General features: G+C 37.1%; 1 protein-coding gene across 4 annotated transcripts in view; it reads right to left on the bottom strand.

Annotated features, from left to right (window-relative positions):
- GRIA4 (glutamate ionotropic receptor AMPA type subunit 4) overlaps positions 1–17,551 on the bottom strand; it is a 215,799-nt gene that overhangs the window by 129,571 nt on the left and 68,677 nt on the right. For all 4 annotated transcript variants that reach the window (XM_041417023.1, XM_041417022.1, XM_041417024.1 and 1 more), the window contains exon 3: positions 13,967–14,206. In XM_041417023.1, coding sequence (XP_041272957.1) covers positions 13,967–14,206 — 240 coding nt within the window. The remainder of the gene's footprint in view (positions 1–13,966; positions 14,207–17,551) is intronic.

Genomic DNA, 17,551 nt, shown 5'->3' with positions numbered 1-17,551 from the left:
TTGGCAGAATGTTTAGAAACTGGCAAAGGAGCATTAGCATTTCTGGCAGAGCATTGTAACAGCTGCACAGGTAGTGAGATGTCAGCAAGAAGCTCTTTCCAGCCTGGCAAAAAGGGATAAAAAGCAGAAAAGAATACTGGCCCCACATCCCAATGACAAAATCATGTACAAAACTCAAAAGCAGGTGAAATAAAAACCAAACAAGTCTTCTATCCTACAAAATTGGTGCACAAAACTGAATTATGTCATATGTTGATATTTGGCCTCTCTCCATAGCAGAAGTCCTTTCCACAGGTCAAGCAGAGAGGGTGAACAACTGGTTTGATGGCTAGAAAAACGCTGAGAGAAAGAGAAAAAACCTGGAGACGGTCCAGTGTGTAGTGCACGTTTCATAAGTGTATCTGTAAGAAAGAGAGCTAATTTTCTTCACAGTTCTTTCAGCAGGTGTTTATCCTTTCTGGCATCGACAGCAATATTTTGTAGCTACACAGCAGACATGCAGAATAAGATTCCTTTCCACACTTGAAAAGAATAATTTCCCCTTATGAGACTTACAGCTGCTCCAGTCATTCATAGCTGATGTCCTCCTTCTCCAAACCAACACTATGAAAGTACTGCTGCTTCTGGAATTTACTAAGAAAAATAAAATCTCTGAGTTGTGTCCATAAGAGAGTGACCAAGGTGTTCCATTTGCTTTCCTTAAAAACCAAGGAATATGCTTCCTTATGAACACAAACAGAAAAGTCTCAGAAGAAATATCATGTGCTGTTTTGATGCTAAGGTGATAAGAACAGTTGAAGGAGCCTCAAGACAAGGACCAGTGTACAAGTACAAATTAAAACAATCCCTTCACTCCCTAACAGATTTTACTCCAACAAAAGAAAATTTTATTTCCCTTCTGATATGCACAGAGGTGTGAGGATGTCTGCAAGTACAAAGTCAAAGACACTGTTTTCTCACTGTGGCTGAGGCGAACTCCTTGCTGAAGTAACTGAAGGAGCTCAGGTCACTAACCACCTTTTAGTTAACCACTTCCTCATGCATAGCTTGAATGCCGCTCTACAAAAACACCAGCTGCTGAAGAAAAGGGTATCTGAGCTCTTACTGTGGACAAAGCCAAAATTAGACCTGCCCCAGTAATGACACCTCTTGTAAGGACACATGGATTCATAAATCCTGCATGAGCATGAAGTATAGGATCAGTCCTGTGGAACAGAAAATCTATATAACATTAGATGTTCAAACCCAGTGGCCCAATTCCTTCTCAGTACAGGATGCAGCCAGTAGGTTATGATGAGCTGCTCTGAGGATCTGACCCTGCTTTCCTTATGTGTGAAAATATTCTCACATCTCTGATGAATGCATTTACACTGTGTTTTCTATTATCCCCGTTTCTGCATTTACTAGAACCATTTTATGTTCAAAATAAATTAAAATACTATTTAAGATGTTGCACCTTCTTTTAGCTGGCTTGGATTTGAAGTGAACAGAGTTTTTGAATAAAACTGTAGCACTTTAGGCTAAAATAAATAACAAAATGGCAGAGAAATACACTGTATTTCACGTATTTTGGGTAGACTAGGCCAGTTATTCTGAAAATGAAATGGACACTTCATACCAGTAATATTTTCCAGTGATCTCTAGCCTCATTAGGCATTCTCAGTACACCCAGAAGAGTAGTGTAAATAAAATACACTGTTTTCTGATGAGCTTTGATGAGCAGATGTTTGGGGGTTTTGTTGATTCATGTCTGGGATGTTTTTAAAACTTTTCTGCTTGTGCTCCATTTCCTGTTGAAGGAATTCAGAATGACCCAGATGAAAAGAGACAATTGTGACTGTGTCTGCCTGGATGTCGCCCAGGCCAGCAGCTGTGCAGTGGCCACTGCAACGTGCCTGACTTGCAGGAGGAGAAATTATGCAATTTTTTGTTTAGACTACTTGTGAATTCATCTTTTGGTACAGATGAAATACTTCACCTCTATGCATTTCCTATTATCACTTGTCTGGAAGCTTGGAAGTGCAGTTGAGATGACAAGATAAAGCACCTGGTGAACCTCTCTCCTTTTGTTTTTTGGTGATTCATGCACATGAAAACCATGAACATTTTTAGCAGGCATAAAGTAAGTAAATAAAAACTGGACCTCTTTCTCATTCTAAAATGACTTAGACTAAAACCCAAAATAATTGATATCTGGTTTCAGGTTTTGAATTCTATTTTTGATTTTATATCTTTCATTTCATTCAAGTGGAATGCTGATGCATTAAAATATATTGATAACTATTTGTTCACCCTGAGACAAAACTGCAAGTTTTTTCTCTGTGACAGCCACACACTAATTTTAAGTCTTATTACATTTTTCAAGCTAAAAACTGTGATCTGTGATAATTGTAAATAGAGATAGAAATAAATGACAGTGGGATGCTCCCAGTCTCTGAAATAACCGCATGAGAAATCAAAATGGATCAAGCTTACTGGAATGCACTGATAGAACTGGAAAATGTGGTAAAAGGATTAGAAGAAGGTGTGGAAAAAAAGCCAATATAACTTATCAAGTAGGAAAAGGAAATCAGAATCAAGCCAATAAATCTGGGCAAATATGTGAAAGCAAGAATGCAGAGGTAGATCCTGAGGTGATTCACAAGATAATGCAATTGAAATTAATTAAACCTCCCTGAAGCAGTGGAAATGTGAGCAACAAAACAGCTGAGTTTTGGGAGGCCCTACCAAACAGAGTTTCTGAAGGGACAGAAGATGAAGTTGCTGCAGTTCTACCCACAGTCCAGAGATTCAGAACGCGCAAGGGGACATTCTGACACAGAGGAGAATGGAAGTTCCTCTTCCCACAAGGGGAAAGGAAGAGATCACGAAAGAGAAGGATGCATCCAGTGGGGGGGTCTAGGGGGTGTTTCACAGAATAATAGAAGTCCTGTGCAGAAAGGCACACTGTGAACATCACCCTTGGCTTCAGAACAGAGATTTTCATTCTGCCTCAAGATCAAGAGCATGTAGCTGCATTAGGAAATACCTGGCAGAATGCTTTGCTTATTTGGGGAGGAATTGGATGTGAAATCAATCTAGCAAAAGGCACAAATGACTATATATATACAATAGTCTATATACTGGTCTTTTAAAACATTTACTAGACACTTCAGAAGAAGGATATTATTTTGTCAGTAAAAAGAATTATATGATAGTATTCGCTGGGACATTTTTTCTCTGACTCTTTCCTTGAAAAACAAATATCGAAACTTTTCATGAGAAAAGGCTATTTTAGATGAGTTTCTTATTTTGAATAGTTTTAAAACAAAATAAAGGAGATGCTGAGACATACTAGTTGAAGGTTGTAAAAAAAAGTTTGGTTTCAAGCTAATGCTTAATTAGAATGAAAATACAAATTGAAAAGAAAATATAATCTAAAATTACTGCTAGAATATTTTTCAGTAGCATGATTTGAATTTGTAAGCTATGAAGATTTTTGATATTTAAATGACTTTAGCTGTTCTGCATCCAGACAAACCTAGGAAATATAATTAATATTAGGCAGATATAGATATAGATATAGATTAGATATATATGAGAAAAATTCCTCCACACCCTCAGAAGTAAATTCCACACAAAAATTAATGATATGGTCAGGTTCATGTCCTGTTTTGTACTCTAAATGTAAACTGCTCATAATGTAAATTTGGCAAAGCTGCCTCATTTTTGCTACCATTAGTTAAAGATTCTTAAAGGAGTTTTGAATAATTTAGACCTATTTGAAACCCTCCTTATCCCATTATATAAAGGAGAGTACTTTGTTTTTTACAGGAAGAATATAATTGAAGTCAGAGATATCACAATGCCTTACTTTTATCAAGTTTACTAACATGGCAAACTTTTCTTTCCACTTGATTTATCCATACATATCAAATAATTTTATAAGAGGCATCTGCAAACACATTTCTCTGGTATGAGAAAATTCTTTGAATAGCATACTTAAAAAGTGTTGCTTATTATTTTTCCTGTGTTTAAGGCTTCTTTATTATGCTATGTACACTTGACATTTTTTATTTAGTTTTCTTATTCTGAACTCACAACAGAGGAAATTTGGCTCCAATCCCTGTTATGAAATAAAAGCATGTATTTAGGACCTTCCCAAGCTCACTGTCCCATGCTGACTGGACTCACCCTTAGGAGAGGGATGATCTTGGATACAAGTCCTTACTCCCAGGACAGTTTCTTTCCTTATTTTTTTTTTCCCCAGTGAGAGGTTAACATAAAATGCGTATTTGTTCCAGGGACTTGCACTAGCAACCAGTTTTGTATTCACAACCCTCCTCTTTGGTGGCGCTTCATCATTTATTATGTCCAGATCTTGAAAACCACATTAAATGTTCTGCTTGCCATTTGCAGACGAAGTCACACTGGAACAAAATGTGAGCCCCTTGTCCAAAGGAAAACGTCCTGCAGCATCCAGATGTGCATTAATATTAAAACCCACCAAGGTAGCTGTACAAAAAAGGGACCCCAGGATTAAAGGACCCTTTGGTAACTCTCTTTCCATTTGCAAAATGCTAAATACCTCAAACATGCATTGCAATTTTGGTAACAGAAGCAGCTGCTAATGCTGTTATCTGTAAATACTAGTGCAGGAAATTCCCTGTACAGAGGCAGAAATAGCATCTGTAGCAATGTGATAAGCAGTCAATCATTTTAAAAGGATGTCTACACTTCAACCACCCCTTTTGGAATTGACCAAAGACAAATTATTTGTATAAATATGTATGCAAATAGGATTCAGCTGTAATTTATGAGGGAACCACCTAAAATACATTCCATTTACAGGCAAAATGCATCTCAGAATAGTGAACATCTAAATACATTGGACTATGCTTCTTTACAGAAGCAGAAAATGTAGCCCTAAAATCACAGACTGCATACATGACAGAATGACAGTTCAATCAGCTGAATTAAGAATGTGCAACTCCAGAAATACCCTTATGTACAAACACAGATTTACACTAAAGCGGAATTACCTTTACCTCCTGCTCCAGCTCTGGAGAAGTTACTCACAATACACAAGGGATAAATGTCTCACAAATATGCCAAGGAGGGGTCATGAAGAATTAAATTATCCTTATACATTTTGATTCCTTTTTAAACAATAGGTGCATAAAAAATGGAATAGTATATCTTGATATTTGTAAGTCTATGTCTTGTTTATTTATTTTTATTTTTTAAAAGCCTGCTTTATACTCTATTAAAACTTGGAACATTCATCTACACATAGATAATACTCTCAAAAGACAAGCTAATTTTTCTTACTAAAAATGCATTTAGAAACAACTTGGCACAAGTATTTGTTTTACATTCAGTATTAAACTGGCACCAGGTCTGGTCTCTGGCAGCATTGACTATACTGCCCTTTGTTTGCTACCACTTCGTGCTCCAGCACTGAAGCCAACACCTGTGGCCATATAAAAGGCAACGTTCAGCAGCTGCAGGACTCGGATGTCCATACTGAAAGGAATTTCTAAAGCATTTGGAAGTGCGGTTGGCTTCCTCATCTGAGTCTTTTCAAGGCCCTCTTTGGCGGGCCACGCTGCTGGGTGCTGGATCCATCAACTGTCTGCAGTGTTCCTGCTGGCCAGGGTGCAGTGGTGACATAGCACAGCCTCAGACCCAGAAAAGATGCTCTTGGCTATGCTGATGTAAGGCTGCCTTCACTGAAGGTAGTTCTTTTGCAGTTTGTCAAACATGATACCACTGATATAGATATATGTAAAGAAAGGCAAGGTCTACCCTAAATATTAATATGAAAGCTAAATACTAGACAACCATTAACACAAATTTGTGCTTAACACTTTGCTCTCCGACAGTAATTGGTTTGATCCACAGAAAAGATGAACACAAGTCAAATAATTACATATGTAAAACACCTCCTCTTATTTGGGATCGAATAACAATAAAATCAGAAATGTGCTCAGAGCTGTTATTTGAAACTCATAAAAGCAGCTGAACTTAATTCTACTATTCAGAAAATCTAGAACAAAAATGCCAAGACATGAGCTTTTTCCCAAAAAAAATGCTATGAAGTCACTTTTTTTCTTAACTGCAGCCTTGTGTGGAAAAGCTCTTAAGCAAATTGAAACAGACATTCAGAATTACAGACCATACTGTCCCTGCTCTCAAGTAAATACACAATGTGTGTAAAAACCAGATAAAAATTACATGCTTTCATTTAAAGGAATGTATTACATATGCAGGTAACAACAAATTAACTATTCTCTAATTCTCTGATATCATTAGAACAAGCCATTGGAAGTTGCAATGTTATTTACATTTGTATGTTGGAATATAAAAGCATATAGAAGTTACAGGCATAATCTTGTACTACACATGTGCAAAACTGAGATAAATGCTACTGAGAAAAGAACTTAGCTCTGAGGATTCTACAGCACTGTCACAAACAAATCATTAGAAAGGGCAGAGATGATTCACTGGCATGGCAACTTAAAAAGCAATATTTAAAATTATCATGAGTCTCTTGTCTTCTCCATGGCACCCACTAAGTCAGAAGAAAGGAAAGCAAATTTGTCAGACTGTGAATATAATAAGCAGCTGTTTATTTAATGTTTTAGGATTTATATATTTCTATGGCATTTGCATATTAGGCTGTTTAGATGACCAAACACACAGAAAAGTTCTGATGCAGCATAGTTTAAGCCACATCTTACACGGAATACCAAAGTCAGGGGACTCATCTGTACACTTGATCATCAGCTTTTGATTCCAATACCTGCATTTTCTGTTAATTTCAACCTTGATCTAATGTTCAGTCATTTCAGTCAACAAGAGGAGCACTTCTGTTAAATGAAGCATTCTGAAAGCTCTTGGAAGATTTTTCACATGTAGTAAATTAAATTATGACCTTGTTGATTTACCAGAATTGCTTCTCTTTAGTGGTAAGACATAGGAAAGATGGAAAATCACAGTATCATTACTAATGCTGATTTTAGGAATCAGCTGCGTTTTAGTTTCACGTGTGCATTTATTACCTGTATTTTCAAGTTGCTATCACCTGCGAAGAAGATGAGGATGAGCTGGCATTTTGCTGGTATAAATATTAATGAGCTAACACTGGCAAAACAAAATTTGCTGCAAGCCAATTACTGATAGATAAAGCACGTTGCCCTATTTCATTAAAAACATGGAATTTACTGTTACTGAGTACAGACAACAGTAGATCATATGACAAACTTACTGCAGTTCTTTAAATGCACTGATATTTTACAAAACATTTTTTTCTATGTTTTGTATATTGTTTCAGATTGGCCTGCATCAAATGACAAGATAAATTTGATACAAAACAAACACAGTGGTAGCTGGATCCCAATGTGTGTGTGACATGATTCACTGCCCACGTAAGAGTGTTTGCTGAAGACAAACAGCTTTTTATCAGATCTAGTGAGGAATATGGAAAAGTTCAAACCTGCAGACCATGATGTTAGAGCAGTCCAAGGACTATGAGAGCAGGTACTGTTTGCTGTTTCTTTTATCAATATTTCTTCAATGTCATGACAACATTGATCTTTATTTCGCACAATTTTGGTACAAAACTGCATGATGCAAGTAAGAACCTCCCATTTTTAGTGGACCCATTCATGAACTTTTGGGGGTTTTTTTTCATTGTCCAGATTTTTGCCAAAGATCAGTAGGATGAAAAATTCATACTGTGGGAATGTTACAAAGTTCTTCCTGGTAATAGTAATAAAAAAAGGGCCCAAGACCAAGTGGATGACTGCAACTGAACAAAGTCAGATTCCGAACATAGTGCTCTTTACAATCCAAGACATAACTTGTTTTTCAGGCTTACCTGTGATATTATTCTAGAAGTTTAAGGCAAGAGTGATGTAGGTTTGGGCTTAACAGTGCTATGTAGAAAAAAAATTATTAAATACAGAGCACTTGGTGTCAAAACCATTTTTTTCAGTATTGTGTTGAAAGGTTACCTGCAATTTGCTTTTTATTAGCAACACTTTGTCCTTTTCACTTATTTCACAAATAAGAGCCTTGACTCAGTACTTTTATGCACATAGAAATGTAACTCATGTGTTTATATCACTACTGACTTTAGTAACTTTAGCTCCTCCAACTGAGGTATTGAAATAACTTTACAACTGTCACTAGTAAGACATCGAAAAATTTGTTCAGAAGTGCAGTAAAAATATCAAATAAAGCTAGATGTAGGGCCAATTCTTTCAGCACCTAAATGCCCATCTAATGATAACTTGTTGAGTACCATATTCTAATGATAGTACTTCAACCTGACTTTACAGTGTTTTTATCTAGATCACTTAGAATATTTTTGATCTGATTTTGGAATAATAGAACACACTAAATGTTTTACAAAGTCTATATATATAATTGAATAGAAATAATGTATTATTGAAAGTTCCTCCATAGTAGAAAATTAAGAAAATTATCTTTTCAGTGTCCCAAATACTGTGAAGAAGCCATTCCCATTTTCCTAGAGAAATCATGACAACTACATAAATAATCCTAAGGGGACATAAGAGATCGTCTGAGGTGAATATAACAAAGCCCATCACCACTTCAGATATTTACTAACTTATTTAAAAACTTTGAAGCGGTAACAATCTTACCATAGTGGTAAGAACCTCATCAGCTTATTCCAACCTTATTGAAACATTTTTTTAGTAACACTTCAAATCTGCCCACATAATTCTATCTTGCCTACATCTCTGATTGTGTTAAGGAGCAACTGATCTTTGCTCCTTAACACAATCAAAAAAAAAATAAAATAAAATCTCTATTTGTAAAGTTTTTCTCATTGGTCATGTATTTTTTTTTTTTTTAATATTATTTCTCTTCAGTGGACTCTTGAAACTTGTATATGTATATGGTGGTCAGTGATTGCAGTGCCATTCCAGCAATGGATTCTTGTGCTACATTTATTCTGAAGGCCCTTGTTATAGCTGAAAGCAAGGGCCTTCAGTATAAATGAAGTGTTTCAAAATGGAAAAGAAAATTTTTTTTTAATTTTTAAAATTTTTTTTCTCTTTTTTTTCACATCTCAACATGTGACACAGCAACATGGCCAGCTGGGTGAAAGCAATATTCAGCTTTCACATGTCACATGCAACATTCTCTTTCAAAATTTCAAAAGAACCTCTACTTCACTGGACTCAGTATGGCTTTCTGTACTTACATCATACTTACGTCTAGCCACAACTCCTAAAATATATCCCATGATATTAACTCTGAGACACTTACTCTGCACTTTGTATCTATGATTCTCCCCTCCTGTGTTTAGTCTTTATACCACCTTATCACATTTCACCTTCTTGAACTATCTGTTTGGCAGATCACCTTGAACCCTGAACCCTTTTTGTACCACTCATACCTTGGCCAGGCTCATAAACCCACCAAAGCCTTCCTCTCTGCTGTCATGCAAATTCAAAGACAAATCCCTTGAACCTCACCTGACACCTGCTCTTACTTTTAAAATATGCTATTAGCAAAAAAATTTGGGGTTATGGTTTCTACTTTTCATATTGCCATGCTATAGTTGAACGTCTATTTTCTATGTTTTTCTGTAAAAAAGTCAGGCCCAAGGCAGTATCACTGGCGGTACTAAACATGGATACACCAAACTAATAGTTCCTGCTGATCCAGAAGCTCTGCCAAAGCTGGAAATTAAATTAGCCTGATAAACTTATTGTAAATGAAATCCATAATCTCCCTCAAGATAAAAGGAAAAGCTTTACATTTCCTATACCACCATTTGTCTTCTCCAGACATTTGTCTTCTGTTCTCTTCTGAGACTCACTTATCCTCCACAAGTTCTTAGAGACAAAAGCCTAGAGATTTTTACTCTGTGTACTGTAGGATTAATTCTAACACCAGCACTTGTAAAAACCTTCTGCCAGGTTTAGATTGTCACAGAACAGTTTCAACTTTAAAGGAGTTGCTATTAAAACACTATCCAGAAATGTGGGAAAATTAAATTTACTTTGTGCACAGTGAGCTAATTTTCCTCATCTGCAGCCATGACTGAGTTGGTTTCATGGATGTGTAATGAAAAGGAGTGAGGGAAAGAAAAAAGCATTAGCAAGGTACATAAGCAGGCTCATACATGATGCCTTATTTCTACAGAATGTAAATATTTTACAGCCCTTGCCTCTGGTGAACCAACTGCTGGGCCAGCTGGTAGCTCCACCCTTTGTGCTCCCCCCTTTAGTCACAGTCAGGGACTGCAAACTTGCTGGGAAACACAGCTGAGTTCAAATGGATGCTGACATTTTGTGAAAGCAGTTTCCAGCTTGCTTGCCACCCTCCCTGGTGTCCTGTGTGTCCCCATGGTGCTACAGCCCCTCTGTCCCATCCTGTGACCTCTCAGCTCTGGGTAATCCCTGAAGTTTAACTAGCAACTTCAGCCATTCCAGCTTTCACTAAGGCTGCAAGTGGTGTGGAAATCTAACACTGACCTCTTGTAGGTTCAATTCTTGCACTGCTCAACTCTATATTGGATATTGAAAGCGCTAGGTGAATGGTTGGACTTAACCTTAAGGGTCTTTTTCAACCTAAATTATTCTATGATTTTATTCTTAAAGAGTTTCTCATACGTCACACAAACTCCTCCAGCCTTCTTCTGTGGTTTCAGGGTCCAAATCTTTCTTTCTTGTGCCAGAAAATGTTGTCACCAACTAGTGAAATCACAAGCATACTTGTGCTAAGTAAAAAATCCCATGTATTTACAGATTCACAGCTCCACTTGACTATATGCCTCTTTTTAAATTAAATACCTCTTGGCCACAATGAAACAACACATAAACTGAATGTTCTTCTGCTCTATTCATTTGTTTTTTTCACTTAATTCCCTTTAGAGATGACATCAAATATTACTTGAGGTCTTTTTCCCTGCTGAACTTCCCTTTCCTATGGGTATCTCAAGGAGGCACGGTTTTTGTTTCAGCCCTTTCTACTATGCTTTGCATAACCCAAATAAATGTTCTTCAGCCTCCTTTTTCCTTGTCCTGCCTGTGTTCCTAGCATTTTGCTGTTAATATTAATTGTATTAGGCATCAGGTCATAATTAAACCTTTTTAAACCCAGAAGGAGGATAAGAGAAAGAGGAATGTCTTGAAACAAAAGGACCCTTCAGGCTTTAGCCTTCTAGGTCACTCTTTACTTGCTCACTTTCTCCTGTTAAATAATGAGCTGAATTTTCCTTCATCTTTCTCTTAGGTCTAATGCCTCTTGCAAAACCTTTTCCATAATGACCCCTGCTAGATCCAATTAATTTTGTATTTTTGCCATTCTTCCTAGTATCTTCATTCTGTCACAGGACAGTGATTTCCAGACTGTGAGTCTGGCAGAACATCAGAAAGGGAGATTTAACATAATAGTTGAAGCCACCACCTCATCATAGTTTGTGTGGTCCAAGACTCTTAAAGGGTGTAACTCCAAGTGTGGTATGTGGGAAAGACTCAACAAAGATGCAAAAAAAGTACATTCCTGGCCTAAACTGAAATATTAACATAGGTAGCTCCAGCATTAAAGACTGGAATTCTGCAGGGAGCTTAGGGCTGTCAAAGGTGAATGGAATGATACAACAGAGAAACCTTCCTTGATAATAGGACTTAATTGTTCAACCCCCAAGAGTAAGCAGCAACAGAGTCACATGTAATAGAACCAAGAAGCAAGCAGGACAGAAAGGCTCTAAAGCAGGTCTGAAAACAACATTCATTTGTCCACCACTGCTGCTGCAGTGTATTTTGTCATTCTATCTTTTGTAAAGTACTTCTGCCATTTACAATACTGACAGATGCTAAATACTGCCTTCTTCACAGATAGCTACTGTGTCAGGCTGGAATTTAGGCTTACTGCTTACCTTCCCCCATAAGAGCATATTCATAGCTTCCCACTTAAACTGCAAAGATCAACTTGCAAGGCCAACAACAAAATGCTGAGGGGGTTCCCCTTCCTTCACTTTGCTTCAATGGGGCTGCTCAGATAAACAGGGAGACATCTGGCATGTAAAGGAAGGATCTCTGACAAAAGTGTGGACATGTTTCATTTCTGGCCTCACTGACAGAGAGCCTAGGACTTAACATTAATGATTTTTTTTCTTTCTACAGTTATTCTGATAGTAAGGTGATGCTTACTTTTTTTTTTTTTTATGGTGTATCTGAGGTACACACTGAAATTTTGTCTTGTGCAAAGGGGTGAAAATTTATTCAACAATTATGTGTCTTTACAGTACTCTTAATATCAAAAGGTACATTGAATCTTATTTTCTCCTGCATGAAACTGCATCACAAGACCTATTCAGAATTTGAGAGACTACCCAATGTAGCACGCCCCAAATGCCACATCTTTATCAAAGATGTGCTGATGAGTTCAGAGTGGCAGAGTTCAGTAATTAATTATTAACCATGCTGTTACAGACTCTGTTCTGAAACTGTCCTTGGCGTGATATCACCTGCTTAAAAATGAGTCTCAATAGAATTAAGTGTGTGAATTTAGATGAGAAAGTAACTACAGGTTGTACACTTCTTTACCTAACAATCTGTTGAACTTGTAAGACCACATCTGTAATTATGTGCATGTTTTCTTGCTACCCATAACTATATCTTGAATAGAAATACTTTAAAATTCTGCTATATTTTTCTTTCCCATTACCTAATGCATTCTATAATGCTTTCTGGAACTTCCCTTATGGGTCCAGCAAACATTAAAAAATATTTAGTTAAAACAACAAACAAACAATTATGAAACCATACAAACTCTTTCATTTTCTTCCATTATTCTTTTTTATTTAAATTCAGGTATTTAGGCAGCATATCAAGGTAAAACTCACTAAAATGTAGTGCTTGTATATAGGAGAAAATTAACTTCTATAGGCATAATCAAGTAATTAAACAGATTTAGCTTGGTCTGTGAAAGTCCCTATTTCTTCTGTAGAGTAATTATACTGGAATAAAGCCACTTTAGTTCTGGAATAGACTGTCCACATGGGGAACTATATTGAAACAGCTGTAGTAAAATAATTATTTGACTACAGCTATGCTGTTTGCTCCCCTGCTGAAAGCAAGCCACCAACATAAAAATCTTGTCTCTTTCACAGAAGCTCAGCAATGCTGGCTCAGTCCTATTCCACAAACAAAGACTTTGCCAGCAGAATGAACACACGACTCAGAGAACAGCTTTTACCTCTCAATTTCTCACTGAGAGGTGACATACAGTGATGCACTTACAGTTTTTTATCACTTAAAACAGTTCTGAGATGCATTAGGATGTGGAATGGAGACTGTGGATAGAACATACACCCTTTTCTGGAATTAACTATGTATTTTGTAAAAGTGTAGTCCATCACAGAGGTAACGCCAGCTGAAAGGAGCAGAAGATGGGCTGCAGCAGCACTCCCTCCCTCTGCCTGTGGATACCCTGTGCCTTGCAAGCGTTGTCTCTGACCTCCACTACTGTGGCACAGCCTGAGGGCCGAGCCTTTCTCTGCCTTCACCTTCCAAAGCTTGGAAGTCCCACAGGCTTGCTCTCATCTCAGCTTACAGCAGTGCAGATGCAGAAAAGAGACCGTTCCTCTCTACTTCTTTGTACTGCTGTCACTTACAAAGTGAATTGAAGAGAGAATCGAGCTGTATCATTCTGCTTATTGAACTGCATTTTTGTTTCACTACCATTAGTTTAAAGATTTCAGTATTCTAGACTTAAAGTACAGGCTTTGGCTGGTCGATTACATACTATGTGAATCCAATACCCAGTTTTTGCAGACTAAGGAGTTCTTCCTTCAGCCACACAGCCACTCAGTTAGAGGTATTTCACCTCAAAGGCCCTCTGAACTTTGGCTCCCCAAGCTCTCAGTGGGACATAAAGGTTCACAGCCCTTGCAAAAGTCATTTGAACGATGCAGATAAGAAAGCTGGTCCCAGCTTACCTCGATCTGTGTCATACAGGAAAACAAAGCGGTTCCATTCATAATGATCCAGCAAGCTCAGGAGGGCTCCCCGCAGGGACGGCCGCAGCTGCAGCACGAACTGGCTCTCACCCTCCGTGGGGAAACTCGGCGTGATGAGGGAGATGTGCAAGGCGCTGCAGAATGAGGTCAAGGTATGTACTGATCTCTTATCATATAGTCCAAAAATGGCAAAAACTCCTCTAGAATATTGGGAGCAAACTGAAACAAACAAACAAACAAACAAACAGAGTTTAAGTAGTGACAAAATATGTAAACATGTGCTTACACATTCCAACATCCTCAAATTCCTAATCTGAAGATTTGCAATTCTGCTTGTGCAGTTACACTCAATTTTCACACGTGTTTTATTATGGAAACCAATAAATAAATAGCTAAATAACATTTCCTGACTTTCTGATCCTGTTCATAGAACATTAAGTATAGATATAATTAAGTACACATTAAGTATTTATAGTGGTTTTACTCTAAAATAAAATGCAAAAAAAATAACGCGTTTTTGCATGCCAGTGAAAAAAAATCAACATATACTGTTTTAGCCATAGCTCTGCATAGGATCGGGCATTGAGCATTTCCATTACCTTGAACTGAAAAATGTTCACATTCTAAAATGTGAAAATTATCGAAAAATGTTACTGACCTTGTAAGTGAAATTTGGACATTTTGAATTGCAACGATGGAGAACCTTTGCTCCCTTTTAAACAGGAAGCACTTGTGATACATTAAAACACTTCTAGAGACATTGAGTAAAACCTACTTCATGAATAATCTCCTTGACTTTAAGAGGGCAGTTTAAGTAAAATGCAGTAAGTCAATGTGATCTGACTTTTGCCCCAACCCTTTTATTTCTACTCTCTGCTAACTGGAAAGCAGAAAACAAATGATCTGAATATATATTCTGAGTTTTGATTTGCTCTTGGACTCATTTAAGACATAGAGAGAGATTTCTATTAATTTCATCACACTGGGTAAGGACTTCTCTGATCTCCACAGAGAAAAGCAGGCATAGGGGTATTTTCTTGAGCATCTACTGCATTCCTATCAATTCATGAATGGTCTAATGAAAAACACCCCTTTTTTGAAGCACAAACCAAGTTATTAGAAACTGTGTAATCATTAATAGTGTTACCTCTTGCAGACACAAAGAAAATGGAGAAAGGATCAGTGAGTTAGGTGATCATCATATTTTCTATGCTTTCCTCTCACTATTTCCCATGCTCTCCTGTTCCAGATCCTCTCTTCTCAGAGTCCGTTCTTACATGTTGCCTAAACATGGGAAAACTCAAGGCACCCTCCCACTAGCCAGGAGTTCACAGTCATTCTGCATGTGCAGCACAGTCAGGGAACAATGTATACCCTTAGCAAATTCAAAGCACTCCAGCTTTAATTTTTTCATATTACATTTATTGCATAAAGAGCTGAAAATAAAAATTGTGCATTTTTCTTCTAAGACTTGGGTAATTTACCCAGAACTGGAGTAAGTAGCTTGAGGGCAGTTTTGTGATTTTATGTTCTCCTCCACTGTTATGGCTCCCATCCTAATGATTTTTAAAGCCACATTTTATATCAATAAAGTTTTTTCAAAAGCTTTCTTCCTTTAAGCTCACCTTCAATATCTGCATCTCTTATAAAAATCCTCTCAGTATTTTCTTTGCTGGACCACACAAAACAGATTCCCACAGACCCCTCAAATCATTGGCTTGTCATTCCACGAATCATCACAGGGAGCGTTGCTCTCTGCTTTCCCAGCTCCATCTCATCTGGCTTGAACACAGATGACTGACATGTTGAGAATTTCAGTTAAAGGCTTCCTGCTTTTTTTTTTACATTATTTCCCCATTTCAAACATAAAATACCTTTCCTGACATATCCTAAGACGACACTGTGCTTTTCTAAAATCTGAACCTTAGTGATGGCTGACGATCATGTTGGGATCAAAAGTCTGCTCCTTCTTCCTTCTGGGCCTTTTGCAAATGATGAGTTTCTCCTTATAGCAGAGTGTTTTCATTAGTCACTGTTATTTGTTTTCCATCATGCCCCACATATTTCTGCACTCCTTTAAAGTTATTTACTTCTATGCTTACAGTCTTAGTCTGCTCTGTTTGATGTACTTATCTGCCTCTCCAGCAAATTCCATCATGGTACCCTGACTTTTTATCTCTGTGTCTACTGTAAAAATAGACAGTTAAGATCTTTCTCCTGTAATTGTGCTTCTCCAGCCTGGTACCTCCTCTTCTGCCATCTTCTCCACAGTTTCATGCTTGCCTTTTGACTCTGTTTGTCTCCATTTCCATAAACCACTTCCCTTAAGACCATGTCTATTTTATGACATTCTCTTGGCAATTGGAAGATAGAGATCAATCCTATACTGTCTACCTTAGTAACTTCTGGTTGTATTTTATGCCATTTTCAATCTATATCCATATTTTAAAGCTTTCTTTCTGTCAAAATCTGTTATATAACTTCACTGATCATACATATTACAGCTCTAGTAAGAGGCACTTGTTATTGCATCTGTCCTTCAGTAAACCAGTTCGTGAAGAACCAGGGAAGAAAGATGTGACTTCTCTGTTCCCATTAGTCTTCACATCTCCTTGAGTGAAAATCACTGTGAAATATCTATTAGTTTTAAATCTCCAACCACATTTTCCTGCTTTTCTATCTCATCATAAATATAGAACAGCTTCAACTGTTTTCCTATTTCCTGTATTATATTTAACTATATAAATTAATTTCTACTGTTGTTTTAATGTTCCTTAAAAGTTTCATTTTTCAGTGGAAGCCCTAACTTAAGCTTTCATTTCTGCAGCAAATATCCTTATATCTCCTTTTCTTAAACACAATCTTTCTTCTTAATAATCCTTGAAACACTTGTTTCTTGTATCTTCTTTCTATAATCATTCATTCAGTCCCATCCTGCACGTCACTTTCCTCTGCAAAGGGATTTCTTTGTGTTTTACAAGTATTTCTGTGAGGATATGGCAGGCCTTCTTATTGTTAAACACAGTTCAATTAACTCTGACAACTGAAATAATTGAACACAAACCTCATGTAAGTGGTAGTTACTTAAAGTGTTTCTTGTTTACACAAAATCCTTCCTAAGGGTCCTTGCTGTTGTACTTTGCAGTTTTACAGGGGCACAGAGTACTTTTTGTAACACATGGTCCTTACAGTAGGAATCCACATGATGAAAAATTCAAGAAATCAATACCAAGCTGTGAAATGGTACACTTAGTGGAGTTAAAGTTCAAATTCATTCTCAGGATGGAAAAAAAAAGTCAGACTTGAAATTTCATTAAATAACATAATATGACCCTGAAGTACTTATAACTTAGAGTAACAGAATAATAATTCTTAATGTTCAAAGCAAACTATCCTTGCCTCAGTCTAAATCCAAATATGATAAAACATTTTCTGAATACCATTAAAGTCCTGAAATAGGCAATCCAAGAAAACTCGTGCTATTATACTCGAGATCAAGACTGGAAAATAACTGAAGAGTGTCCTTCTTTGCTCCTTGATAAGAAAAAATGCTAAGATGAGGGT

This window comes from Onychostruthus taczanowskii, unplaced genomic scaffold, assembly GCF_017590055.1.
Source record: "Onychostruthus taczanowskii isolate IOZ18803 unplaced genomic scaffold, ASM1759005v1 scaffold54, whole genome shotgun sequence".
In the NCBI taxonomy this organism is placed as follows: Eukaryota; Metazoa; Chordata; class Aves; order Passeriformes; family Passeridae; genus Onychostruthus; species Onychostruthus taczanowskii.
This window is presented reverse-complemented; position numbering and strand designations above follow the sequence as displayed.